Genomic DNA, 13,233 nt, shown 5'->3' on the forward strand with positions numbered 1-13,233 from the left:
ATTTATACTTTTATTTGTTTGTACTTGTTATATTCTTCTTTGAATGAAATTTTCAATACTTATTCAAGTAAAAAAAAATTATGACAACTTTTAGATTTTTTTATTAGTTTAATATAAAAGGCTACTTTAATTGATAAAGAATAATAAAATTATAATTTTTCCTTAAATTGTGTTTTCCATTAATAATAAGAACAATATTGCTTAACTAAAAAATAATAGCATCGTCATATATGTTAAAAATAAAAATATAATTTTTTCCCTCCTTAAATTGTGTTAAAAATAATAAAAATATTTTTTCATGTCATGCGCCATGTGTATTGTATTAATATGAAGTGACAATAACTATATTAACAAAAAAATAGTTAATTAATGGTAGAGGGTTTTGAAAAATAAAATTAAAAATTGGGGAGATTTATTTTAAACGTTTAAAGGTGAGAAGGATCACATAGCTACCTCAAAATTTATGAGATTTTATACATTTTAATCTAATTATAATAAATGAGAAAAAGTGAGTTAAGTTATAAGTAAGAGAGGCACTTAATTATAATGTATATAAGTTTTTCGAGACAATTCATGGAAAAAGTTGTGAGTAAAAAGCAATGATTTAAAAATTAAAATGAACTGAATGGTTAGACCGTCATTCAAAGTTATTAATAGCTCGGTTTGGATCGAAAAATTATTTTTATGATTGACTCATATTGAACTAAAGTTGAGTCATTATTAAGCTAGAAATTAAAGTTGAATAAAAAATTAGAGCGATTTTTAAAAAACGGGATGGTTTTAAACATAAGATTGAAAAAAGTTTAAAAATTAAAAAAAATAAAAAAATTTAAAAATTAGATCCTGTTAAAAGCCAACTTTATTTTTGAACAATTTATATGTATACAATATAATTTGAAATCCTTTTTTATAAAGATATTAACAATTATATATGTAAATACAAATACTTTTAAGTGTACTCATATTTAATTTAATTAAAATTCACTTATATTTGATAAGTTATAAAATTATAATTTATAACACTACTAAAATACAGTTATGTTGTGCCATTTTATTAACATGTTATATATTTTTTTTCTTGTATTTATTTTATATATATCTTTAATATTATTTTTATTTAATTATTACATTAGCAATTCAACCATTGATCCTATTGGGTTGGATCCTACAAATCATAAATTGCTAATTTTTTTAGTTTAATATTCAATCTGATTTTAAAAATATTGGTAAAAAGGTCATTAAAATTTGATAATATTATTTATTTTATACGCGCTTTGCTTAAAGTTAAAAAAATTAATGTAAACTTCTTTAACGGTACTGTGTTACTCTCGACTCTCGTTACTTGTGGGCCCAGTACACTTTAGGCTAACATTATGGGTTTTGAAAGTCCGTTTAGTTTAAATTTGGTCAATTTTTCAAATTCAGCTCGTTTATCTTTAACAAATATTTTTAATTTTTAATGAGGTTTTTTTTTAAAAAAAAACAGAGAAATGATTGAGTTGGTGCATACGTTTCAAAACTAATAAGAATGGATGAGGCAAAGTCTAAGTAACTTATACTCACAATTGATTGATTGATTGATTTGAACAAAAACTCCCAAATCTATTTCTGGAGTTATGATCACACTATGAAAGAGTGAATTGGAGAGACTAGCCAGAGAGTTGAACGAAAAAAATGGGGACAAATATTTACAAAATACTCCTTCTATCACAATTTATAAAACATTTTTAAACAAATTATATACATACTAATGAAATCCATCAAATTCAATTTACAATTTTAATTTTGTTTATAAATTTTCAAGAATATTCTTATTTAGCAAAATAATGATAGATAAAATTGAACTAATCATCATTAATTAAATCTTATCCTTTTCAAAATGCATTATATTTTGAAAAAAAAATTAACCATGTTAAAATTAAAAAAATTAAAAAAATATTTTATAAAATTAAAGGAGTACACTAAGATTTCATGTACATTTAAAATAAAACAGTTGCACTTTTGGCTTCTAAAATTTATTATCCTTCAAAGAAAGTTAATATATTCTTGGGAAAAAGACAAAAATTTATTTAAATTATATAAATAATAATTTAACTCTTCAAAATGTCATAATTTCATTAAAAATTTTATAGACTTTTCTGTTATTAATAAATTTATAAAAATGATAAAATTGCCCTTATTAAAAGTAAAATGATCATAAGTTTTCTTTAAATAGTCACAATTTTTTATTTTTATATTCACAATAATTCAACAGTAAATTACAACTTTGAGTGTCAAATTTTTTATATTGCTACAAATGTTAAAAATAACACTTAATAATCCTAAGTTTTATTTAAATGTTTATAACTTTGCTTCTTACATTTACAATAATGCAATAATAAATTACAACTTCACATGTCAAATTCTTAATATTGTTACAAGAGCAATTTGATTATTTATATAAATTCATTAATGATAAAAAAGTCTTAAAAGATTTCAGTGAAATTATGACATTTCAAAGAATCAAATTATCATTTATATAATTTAAAGAGATTTTATTGTTATTTTTTCTATATTCTATCACCAAACGAAAAAAAGAAAGCTCATATTTCTAAGATTTTAAGTTTTAACACAAATATGTTTTTCAATTTATTTTTGTTGACAACATTCTGATGGATCTATCTATCATCTATTGGAATGTCATATAATTGAGAACAAGCTTTATTGAAAATGGTATAATAATTTCATTAGCATGGTATATCATATCATAACAACATGATATAATAGTATATGATGAAAAAGCACAATTGAAATCTTTTTGATGAGGACATGAGGTTGATTGAAAATTCAACCGACTACTTCCTTCAATATATGATATAGAGCAAACCACGAGCATTTGGATCAACTAGTAAGAATTATTCCAGCTTAATTAGAGGTTTTGAGTTCGAGTCATGAAAATGCAGCAGTGTAAGTAGCCACGGGATACCCATTCTTGTGGTGCTTGTCATGCCTTAATTTAGATTAGTCTAAGCCTCGTTAAGTCCTCACAGCTTGAGTGGGGCAGGCTCAGGACATTAGGTGTTCATACAAAAAAATATATAATAAAGAGCATTGTTTAGAGACTCAGCTTAATTATTCATTATTCTTTTTAAAAAACAATATCTTAAAATTTTAATTGTTATCATTGAATCACCTTATATAAAATATTTAATGAGTATATAATAAAAAATATGTACATTCCTTAAAAAAATATTAATTTCAACTAACTTTTCCAAAATAATTACCAATGACTTACATATGAACTAAAAGTAATGTATTAAATTTATTTTGGAAAAATCACATACAAGGACTTGGAAAAAAAAATATTCACAGACAATGATTAATAACAAGTTTCATTTGAAAAAAATAAATTATATTTTTATTTTAATAACAATTCATTTTGTATTAATCTTTATTTATAAATAACTGTCTTTGAAAGTCTTTAGATGTAATTCTTTCATTTATTTTTGACATTATCCTATGGTGCGTTTATCAATTTCTTCTTCTTTTTCTTTATTGATATGACCATGGTCAAAACCATGCAATTACAAATAAATGAGGATACACCTAAAACGTAAAGAGCCCCTACAATTTAGTGGTGGTACATTACAACCCTACTATATTAAATTATTATAATATAATATCAACTTGATAAGCCAACCAGCACAATAATTTGTTTCTCTCCAAGTACATGATTAATGGAGACCTTCCAATCACACGTAAGATTTCTGATTCTTCTATAATAGAATTGATAAGATGACGGTTAGGTGCGTTTCTCCTATAACGTGTTTACTCAAGTCTTATTTCACTTCCCCATGCAATGGTTTCTTCCTCATCTCCCAACCATAATTCAATCAGTTTCATTCCTTCTTTGAATTTACCATTTTGTCCCTCACTCTCCTTCTCTCTTTCTTTCTTTCTCATCCTATTTAATTTCTTCCCTAATGCCCTTTTGCAAATAGTACTTCATTATTCTTATTACTCCATTCTCTCTCTCTCTCTCTCTCTCTCTCTCCCTTCTACTATTCTCATTTTCTCAGCAATAATAATAATGGAAGTAGAAGTGATTGATCTCACAAACTCTCCTCCATCTTCCCCAGAAAATATAAAGCCATATAAACCCTCAAGAATCATCAAATTCACAGCTTATATTTTTTCCAGGAAAATTCGATTCAAGGTCAAGAAATCTTGCTTACCCTCTTCCTCCACGTTTAACCCTAACCCTAATCCTGCCAATTCGGGAACTTCCTTGTTTTCTCAAGCTACCGATGATCAGCTTAATTGGACTCCTAAGGAGCATCAGTATGTTTTATTTTCATCATTATATTCTTTCACATTCTTGTCTTATTAAATTATTGCTTCCAAATTCTATCTTCCATTGCAATTGCAATTGCTTGTTCTCTGGTTAGTTTCTCTAGTTTTCATCATATCTTGTTATAATTGTTCTCCTTCCACTCCTATATATAAGCCATTTCTAACTATTTTATCAGTATCAGAGTTTTATATTAATCATGAATTAATACTTGTTAATTACACCAAGATAGCTTAAACTACTTTGGAAGGACTTGCCACACACTTATATAGTTATGATTAATTCTCTAATATATCACACAATGTAGGATTATCCATACATCTAATATTTTTCTCATTATTTTTTCTCACTTCTTTTCTGTTTTTTTTAAAATATCAATCAATTTTTTTCAAGTTTCAAATTGGCCTCACTCTGATGTCATATTAATTAGTCTTATTACATTAGTCATAGATTAATGTATCACTTAAGCCAAACTAACTTAAGCTACTTTGGAAGGATTCATCATATGCTTATATAGTTGTGATTAATTAAGTGTGTTAAAGTGTAATTTTGTCCTTAAATTATTCTTTGAGAAGCATCCAGTGTCTTAAACTATTTATCATAACCCTTAAAATAATTAAAACATAAGATATTTACTCCAATGTTAAATAATCCAACATTGACTATTAAAAATGCTAATTAAAACTTGAGTTTAATTGAAAATGTTATTTGTCATATCAAGTGGATTCAAGTTAAATATGCATTTTTGCTCTTGAACTATTCCTAAGAGGAGTGCCTAGTATTCTTGTAGCAATTTCACCTCTAAAGTAATTAAAATATTTTAAAAATGTATCTTACTTGAATTCACTTAGCATGGCATGTGGTATTTTTAGTCAAATTCAAGTCCAAGTCAACATTTTTAATAGTCAATGTTGGAATATTTAATGTCACAGGCAAATCTATAAAATTTTAATTGATTATTATAACAAATAGTTTATAAGAATGGGTGCTCCTTAGAGAATAATTTAGGGATAAAAATATACATTAACCCTAACTAATTCTCTAATCATTCAATGTAGGACCATCCGTACACCTAATAACCAGAACTAAGGAGATGTATAATTAAATTATTGATACTACCTGAAAAAGATAGAAAATTTCCAAAATTTAAAAATATTTTTCTCTCGTGTAATTTTTTATTCAACCTATTTACAATCTGCAACATCACACACATGACTAGCTACTACAAAGAGTTACGGTGAGTTTTGTAACGTTGACAACAAGTTATGATAATAATCTACGTTATTAATTATCAACCTCTAGTCATCACCACGATATCATGCATGAACAATATGTATGTATGTATGTATGTATGTATAGATAATTCGATATATTTACTTATGTGACAGGCAATTTTTGATGGGGCTGATGAAGTGTGGAGTAGGTCGATGGAACAAAATCGCCAAGAAGTTTGCGAAGAACAAGACAGCAAGACAAGTTGAGAGACATGCCACCAATTTCTTCATCAGTTTCCTCCAAACGCATCTCTCTTCTAATAATGATCTCATGAACACATTGGCCTCTGCTTTGAAACCAAACCCTCAAAATAAGATGCAAGAAGAAGAAGATCATGTGGGCCCACTCCCACCACGAACCCTCATGCTCTTCTCAGATAATGGAGAATCTAGCAGCACCAGTGAGATCTCTGGGATGATGAACACGACAAGAACATCATCACGTGTTGCTGATGATCACGATGATGATGATAATGGTCAAGTTGATTTAGAGCTGCGTTTGGGTTGAATCTTGAAGCTGATGATCTCGATCGGGTGTCATGTATGTTCATGCACCGTGAAATATATAGTAAATAAGGGTCATTTAGCCATGTTTTGTTGGAATATTTTATGAATTATATTATGAATATTTAAGTAATTATGAGTTTGAGTAATTCAGTTATGTTATTTAATTGAGTCCAAAATAAATTGATCTTTATAAATATTTGCATATGTACAGGGGCAAGCAGGGTTCTTGCCCCCATGCATCATATGCCTCTTAGTAAAAATTATACTTTTTGCTTGTAAAATAGTTTAAAATGGATTTTGGCTTCCCGTTCTTTATTTTCTTTTCAATTTGACCCTCTCAACTAGTGAACTCTAAATCTATCCCTGCACATAAGTAAACCTATTGAGCAGACACCCAATGTACTTTTACCACTTTTTAGTTGTCACTTTTATCATTATCACAAAGCTGAATTAGTCATCAGAGAGCTTATAGGAGAATTAATTAATTAACTTATTATACTGAAGTGGTAACCAATCTAATCTTCAACAAGTTCAATATCGATCTCATCATGTTTAACATACTCATTCTCTTTGTTTTCTCTTATACTGCGCTCATTCTTTTTATAAGGGTCTAGTAAATTGTGAATTTGCATACTTTTGAGGTATGGCAAGATCCTTACTTAAATTGATATTTTTTTCTAACTTGCAGGTATGTTGGTTAAACCTAACTCTAATTTTTTTATTTAATTATTGAGATATTTTCATTTTCAAAATGTTTGGTGCACGAAAAAATAACTTTAAAAAAGAAAATAGAAAATACGTTTAGATAGAAAATGAGATAAACGCATTCCTCATTTCCTTTTATATGTGTATGTTAATTGTCTGTGATTTTTTATTTGCTTATGTTTATTTGGCTGTATTTGATAGTTGTTTATGAGTAAGGACTCAATTATAAAGTTATTGTGTGTTTTTCCAACAAATGTTTACGTACACTTGAACGTAAGGACATTCATGTCATTTCGCGATTCAAATCTTTTAGATAGAAAAATTTTCCGGTGCGTACAAGATACTATCCTCCGATTTTTTTTTTTTTTAGTATTTTTGTGGAACATTTGATATTTGGTGCAACAGATCCATATTTGAGTAGTTTACAATCCTTTACCCACTTCTTTTTTGTTATTGTTCCAAAAACTCAACCGTATTGTCAGGGTGAGGGCCCATTTGTAAAAATAGGCCCATTTAGTGATACTAAATCTCAAATCTAGTGCAAACCCCTTTCCATCCATGCACACTTTTATTATCAAATAGTAGAAAGAGCATAGAGTTCGATTCATAAAATTGCATAAGGGTATTCAATCTGAACCCGTCTCGATTATATCGGGACGGGTCTTGTCCCAACTCAAAAATAATCAGGACGAGACTTTATGAAACGGGACAGGAAAGGGGTTCAGGACAGGACGAGACACGGGATTATCATCGGGACATCCCGTCCCGTCCCGAATAGTATATATATTATTTTTTATTTTAAATATATTAATTATATTAATATAATTTATACTTATATTAATTATATCAATTATAATTTTAATACTTACAATTCTTATTTAAAACTAAAGTTTTTTTATATTGATAATTTTAATGGTATGGAGTAAACATGGCGATATTTTTTTATAATATATTAATTATATTAATATAATTTATTCTTATATCTATCTATTTAATAACTTTTATTTATAACATATTTCTTGCTTATTTTTAGAAGAGTAATTAGCTTAGTACATCTTCACTAAAGTAGAAGAACAATTATTTGATATTGTATTTGACTTGCTTGTTGTTGCAAATCTTATAGCATAAAGATCACTTATATTTTTTATTATAATATGTAGTTGTGATTAATATAATTCAATAATTAATTTTAAATTATTGTTATTTATGTACTTGTGTTATTTTGATTTTAAACTTAATAAATTATATAATTTAAAATTTTAATGAACATTATTATCCAGATTTTTTTTGATATTATTTCATTTATCGGGACGACGGGACGTCCCGATCTTGTCCCGGTCCCGTCCCGTGTAACATCCCAATATAAATTTTAATAGTTAATTTGGGTTAATAGAAAATTAAAAAAAATAATTTAAAAAAAAATAAAAAAATAATAATAAAATAATATTATTAAATTATTATTATAATAAAAAAAAGGTGTAAAAACAAGAAAGAAAGGAAGAAGAAGAAGAAAACGAATTTGCTTCGTCCGCCGCCTCAACAGTAACAGTAATAAAATAATAATAAAAAAAAAGAAGAAGAAGAGAGAGAAAATAATTAAAAAAAATGTGGACCCACTGAATTTTTATAAAAACTCACCTGTTCCTTCATTTCTTCATTCCTTCTTTCGTGCGTGAGCTTCGGCAGAGAGAGCATCTGTGAGCCAAATTCACCGGTGCAGGGTTTTAAGGTAAGAGTTTTTAATAGGATATTTAGGATGTGATTTTAAGCTTTTCAAGACTAAGTAAGTGTTCTAAAATTTTTCTAGTCATCCTTTTTCTTTTGTTTCTGAGTTTGTAGTGGTAGAAAATTTAAGATCTGGAAGAGGGATGAATTTATGTTGAATAAATATGTTTTTGAGGTTGTTAGTAGTATAATAAATATTCTAGAGTATAAATTTATTGGTGATCTTTGAATTTGTGGCTTATGGATCAAATTCTAGACTAGATCTGAAAATATATGTTGATTTATTGAGGTTTAGATGATTATTTGGGATGAGAAATGAATTATTATGGCTATAGGATTATGATTCTAAGCTAGAGACTTAATTTTTAATTTTTGAGTATTTTAGGTACGAATTTATGAAATAAAAAGAAAATTTTGATAATAGAAATTAGTTTAGAAGTTGATTTTTAGATTATTAATGTTTATTGATAATTAAAAGAGAAGTTAAAAATTTTACTTAATAGTATTAACTATAGATTTGTATTAAGATTGAAATTAGGAATTATATTATATTTTTAATTCTATTATTAGAATTATTTTATTAGTTTCAAAAATTGAAACTAATATTTATAAATAATATGTTATTTGTAGATTGTATTACTGGTGAAGATTGTGGTGAGAGAGAAATTTTAAGGAATAATTTATTAAAAAAGCCACAAGGTAACCATGCTTTTAATTTGTGATTAGTGTTACTTCATGTTAATTGGGTGATTATTGAGAAAATTATGAATTTTGTAATATGTATAATTGTGCAATATTATTATGAATTTGTTTGATTATTGTGGGAGGTGTTGGGAGACTTGCTATTGTTGTTGTATTTATGTGCCACGTGGTACGCCCCTATTGGAGCTCAATAGGTGGCTTGTAAGGGCTCGGGCTAATCTACCTTTGGCCGGGTAATTTAGCACCGAGTGAGGGCTACGGCTCGAGGTTAATGGAGGGATATAAGGATGGTTGTTTGTATTTATTATAATATTCCTTATATTTGTTGGAATTATATTATTTTTAATTCTCACTTAGTAAGCACACACTTAACTGTTTGTATACACTATCATAAATTGGCTTTGGTTACTGGGACTTTTGAGTCTCATTATGTGGTTAACAATTTTCAGGAGAAGAGCCACGAGTGACACGTGGAGGAGTCCCAGAGGCTTAGTGGTATAGATCCACTGTCTCTTTTGGGTATTTAATTTATGATTTATAATGTGTTATATTGCCAATATTAGGGCTTTTTGTTTATTGTCAATTATATGAATATATAAATGTAATCATGCCTTTCAAACTATTTCTATTTTTAGTACAATTTGGATGACTGTAATTTTAATATTTGGTTTACTTTGGATTGGTTAAAATGGCATGATTATAAGGCCAAATAACTGGCTTGTGTTGAAAATTTATTAAATTGCTTATTTTACTTGTTGGGAGTATAAGGATGGACAAATGTGATTTAGTTTACTTGTTGGGAGTATAAGGATGGACAAATGTGATTTAGCCTAATGGCATGTGGGAGTTAAAAATTTATCTGAAATGTTAATTATAAAATATTTTATATTGAAATTATTGATATAAAAATGTGTTGGGTGGCTGTAACCCAATTATGGTTGAGTTAAATTATTTTAAAAAAAAATTTTGGTGTGTTACATCCCGACTCTTAACCGGACGGGATGGGACACGGGACCAAAATTCAGTCCCGATTTTTTTTTGGGACTGGACACGGGATGGGGGTGTCCCGGTCCCGTCTCGTCCGTGAACACCCCTAAAATTGCGCATGAGAAAATATCACTTTGAGAGAGGATAATCTTTTAAATAATGTTTAAATTTTTTTAAGGGATTAGTCTCATGCCTTTTGAGTGTAAGGATACCTTGGTCAACAAAATAAAGTACAAAGAGGAAAAAATTGTTTTACCAAAATAGAGGAAAAATAATAACAACAACAACATAAACATAGAAGGATTGAAGTGTTTAACTTATTATAAATTATTATTTTTTGTACTAAATATAACGAGTAGGCTTTGCATAGTAAATAATATCTCTTTTGAAATATTGAGAGTAATAAGTAGACATCTCTCTCCTAAATCACTGCATGCATAATGACTATGATTTGAATTCTTAGTTACTTGTTTAAGTGGCCCTCTATTATTTATATCAACTTTAATTGATTTCTAACTCATTACTATTGATTGAGCAAACATGTCTTTACCTTAAAAATAATAATAATTTTTGGATTGACATTTGAAATTGCAAGAGTGGAAAAAAATTATAAGAACTACACAAGATTCTACATTTTACATTCGACAAAATTTCTAAAAAATATTTTATATTATATGTCAGATATAGTATATTTGTAAGTTGTTAGGGAGTGATCTATAATTGTACTTCGAGTACATGAAAAGAAAATTAAGAAAATGTATTAAAAATACTTGTGACCTTAAGCCTTAAGGTAATATTTGGTATTGAAAAAAATGTTTTTTTTAAAGGAAGAAAACTATATTGCCTTCTTAATGTGTGTTTAGTTTTTAATTTGTTAAAAATTTATTTGATAAAAGTTCATTTGACAATAATCAATTTAATGAAAGTCAGTTATTATAACGAAATTTATGTTTGAATGTATTTTTTTAAAAGCCAGTTTTGTAAACTGAATTATGATAATAAAATATACTTTTAAATATATAATTACTAAAAAGGATATTGATTTATGATAATTTGTAACTTTTGTTATACAAATATAATATATTTAAAATATTTAAAAAATGTGATAAAGATTTTAAATAACATAAAAATTTGATTTATAATACTAAAATCTTGATCTCTAATTATTTGTACTTTTTTAATTTATAATTTTAAAAAATGTGATAAAGATTTATAATTTTTATTATACATTAATGCTAAAAATTAACATAATTAATTAATTAATTATTCAATTTATAATGCTAAAAACTTGATATCTAATTATTATTTTTTAAATGATAATTATATTTTTAATAAATTAACTATTTTTTAAATAAAAGAATAAGAGATTAAACTTTTGATAGTATGATTAAATAAGATCATATTTTTTAAATTCACTTTTCAAAACTAACAAAATGGAGCTTTTAAAAAGTACATTTAGCTCATCTCAAAAGGACTTTCAAAAAGCACATTTGACTGTATTAAACTACACCCAAACAACTTTTTACATCCTAAAATGAGAAAGTATTTTTAGAATGTGAAAATTACAATAGCAAAACGGTACCTTATTGCCTCACGCTGTAAAGCAGTGTCTTTTTTCATTTTCTTTTTTTTTTTAAAAAAAAATTCTCATCCGGTACCAAACATTGCTTGATGCTTTGAAATTTTAGATTAGGATATAATGTTAAATTTACTTAATATATATTTCATCTCAAAAGTTTAATAAATAGATAACCCACCGAAACAACTATAATAATTTTTTTGGGGAAAAAGTATTATTTTTTTTAAAATTGAATAATATTAAAAGTTGATAAGTTTAAGAGAAAATTGATTCAATTCATGATTAATGGAACTGATAATAAGATCAATTATTACAGAACTCAAACGGTGATATATAGAAATTATGAAACAAAACTAAAAAAAATCTAATGAAAGGAACAGCATGTAGTGGAATGTCCTCACTTTAGTGGCCATGGGCTACAGTGTGTACTTGCCTTCCCTTGTAGACGCACATGGGCTTGCTTTCATATTGTGCAACTCACTCTAGTACCACCCCACGGCATAAGCACTACCTTTGACTAAACGTTCAATAATAAACTATCAAACTAACAAAAGTTGATCACTAGGGAATTTGACCCATGATTTATAAAACTGTTATGAGAATCTGATCTATAATTATCTATCTAATACTTTAATTTGAACCATTTAGATTCAATTTATCTAAATTTTTTATGATTTTTTTACAGTTATATAAAACCTCTCACTTTTAGAAGTTAAAAATAACTCTCTTAATTTCTTTATTTTTTTTACCACAAACTCCTCTTCTGTTATTTTTTAATTATTTTACTAATGGAAATTATTATGTCATATTTAAAAAAGATACATAGCAGTTTAGGCAACATCCAATGTAAGTTTATAATAACAGAAAAAATATAATGTGGATAAAATCTTTATAAGGCTATTATTAGCTTTCAATTCATTGGTTGTTGCATAAATTGCTGCATATTTTTTTTAAAATAAAACATGACAACTTCTGTTAATAAAATAATAAAAAATAATATCAAGAGAGTTTGTGGTAAAAAAAAATAAAAGATTATGGTGGTTAATTTTAAATTTTTAAAGATATGAAATCTCAAAATTTAATAGATTTTTGTATATTTTAATTTAAAATATTTTTTTGTCAACAGCTAGTTATTATAATGGCAATGCCATCTCCCTTTCGTAAAAGAAGTTTTGGTTCAAACCAACGTTAATATGTTTGTGAGCGTGCATGGGTGAGCATCTTCCTTTCTTATGAAGAGGAGCTAGATTAAGTGCAAATTTTTTAAAAATAATACAATATCTTTGTGAATTTCCATTTTATTTTATTTTTAATTAAAACAAATATTTCTTTTCTGGAATGTCAACAAAAGCACTATATATGGCATGGAGAGTTATTTTCAAACAAACCAGTGGAAACGCATAGTGCGAGCACATGAAATGTTT

The 13,233-nt window shown here is 26.7% G+C and overlaps 1 protein-coding gene and 1 long non-coding RNA gene across 2 annotated transcripts; both read left to right on the top strand.

Moving 5' to 3' along the window:
* Positions 1-4,069: 4,069 nt before the first annotated feature.
* LOC129316636 (transcription factor MYBS2-like) lies at positions 4,070-6,112 on the top strand. The gene is made up of 2 exons (XM_054961044.1): positions 4,070-4,320; positions 5,719-6,112. The coding sequence occupies exons 1-2, from the start codon at positions 4,070-4,072 to the stop codon at positions 6,110-6,112; spliced, it is 645 nt and encodes a 214-aa protein (XP_054817019.1).
* Positions 6,113-8,486: 2,374 nt separating this feature from the next.
* Positions 8,487-9,904, top strand: LOC129315305 (uncharacterized). The gene is made up of 2 exons (XR_008594444.1): positions 8,487-8,545; positions 9,693-9,904. It is a non-coding gene; the product is annotated as an uncharacterized LOC129315305 (long non-coding RNA).
* Positions 9,905-13,233: the final 3,329 nt, after the last annotated feature.

Source organism: Prosopis cineraria, unplaced genomic scaffold (genome assembly GCF_029017545.1).
Source record: "Prosopis cineraria cultivar Desert tree isolate PC_DT_omini unplaced genomic scaffold, ASM2901754v1 PC7, whole genome shotgun sequence".
NCBI classification, from domain to species: domain Eukaryota; kingdom Viridiplantae; phylum Streptophyta; class Magnoliopsida; order Fabales; family Fabaceae; genus Prosopis; species Prosopis cineraria.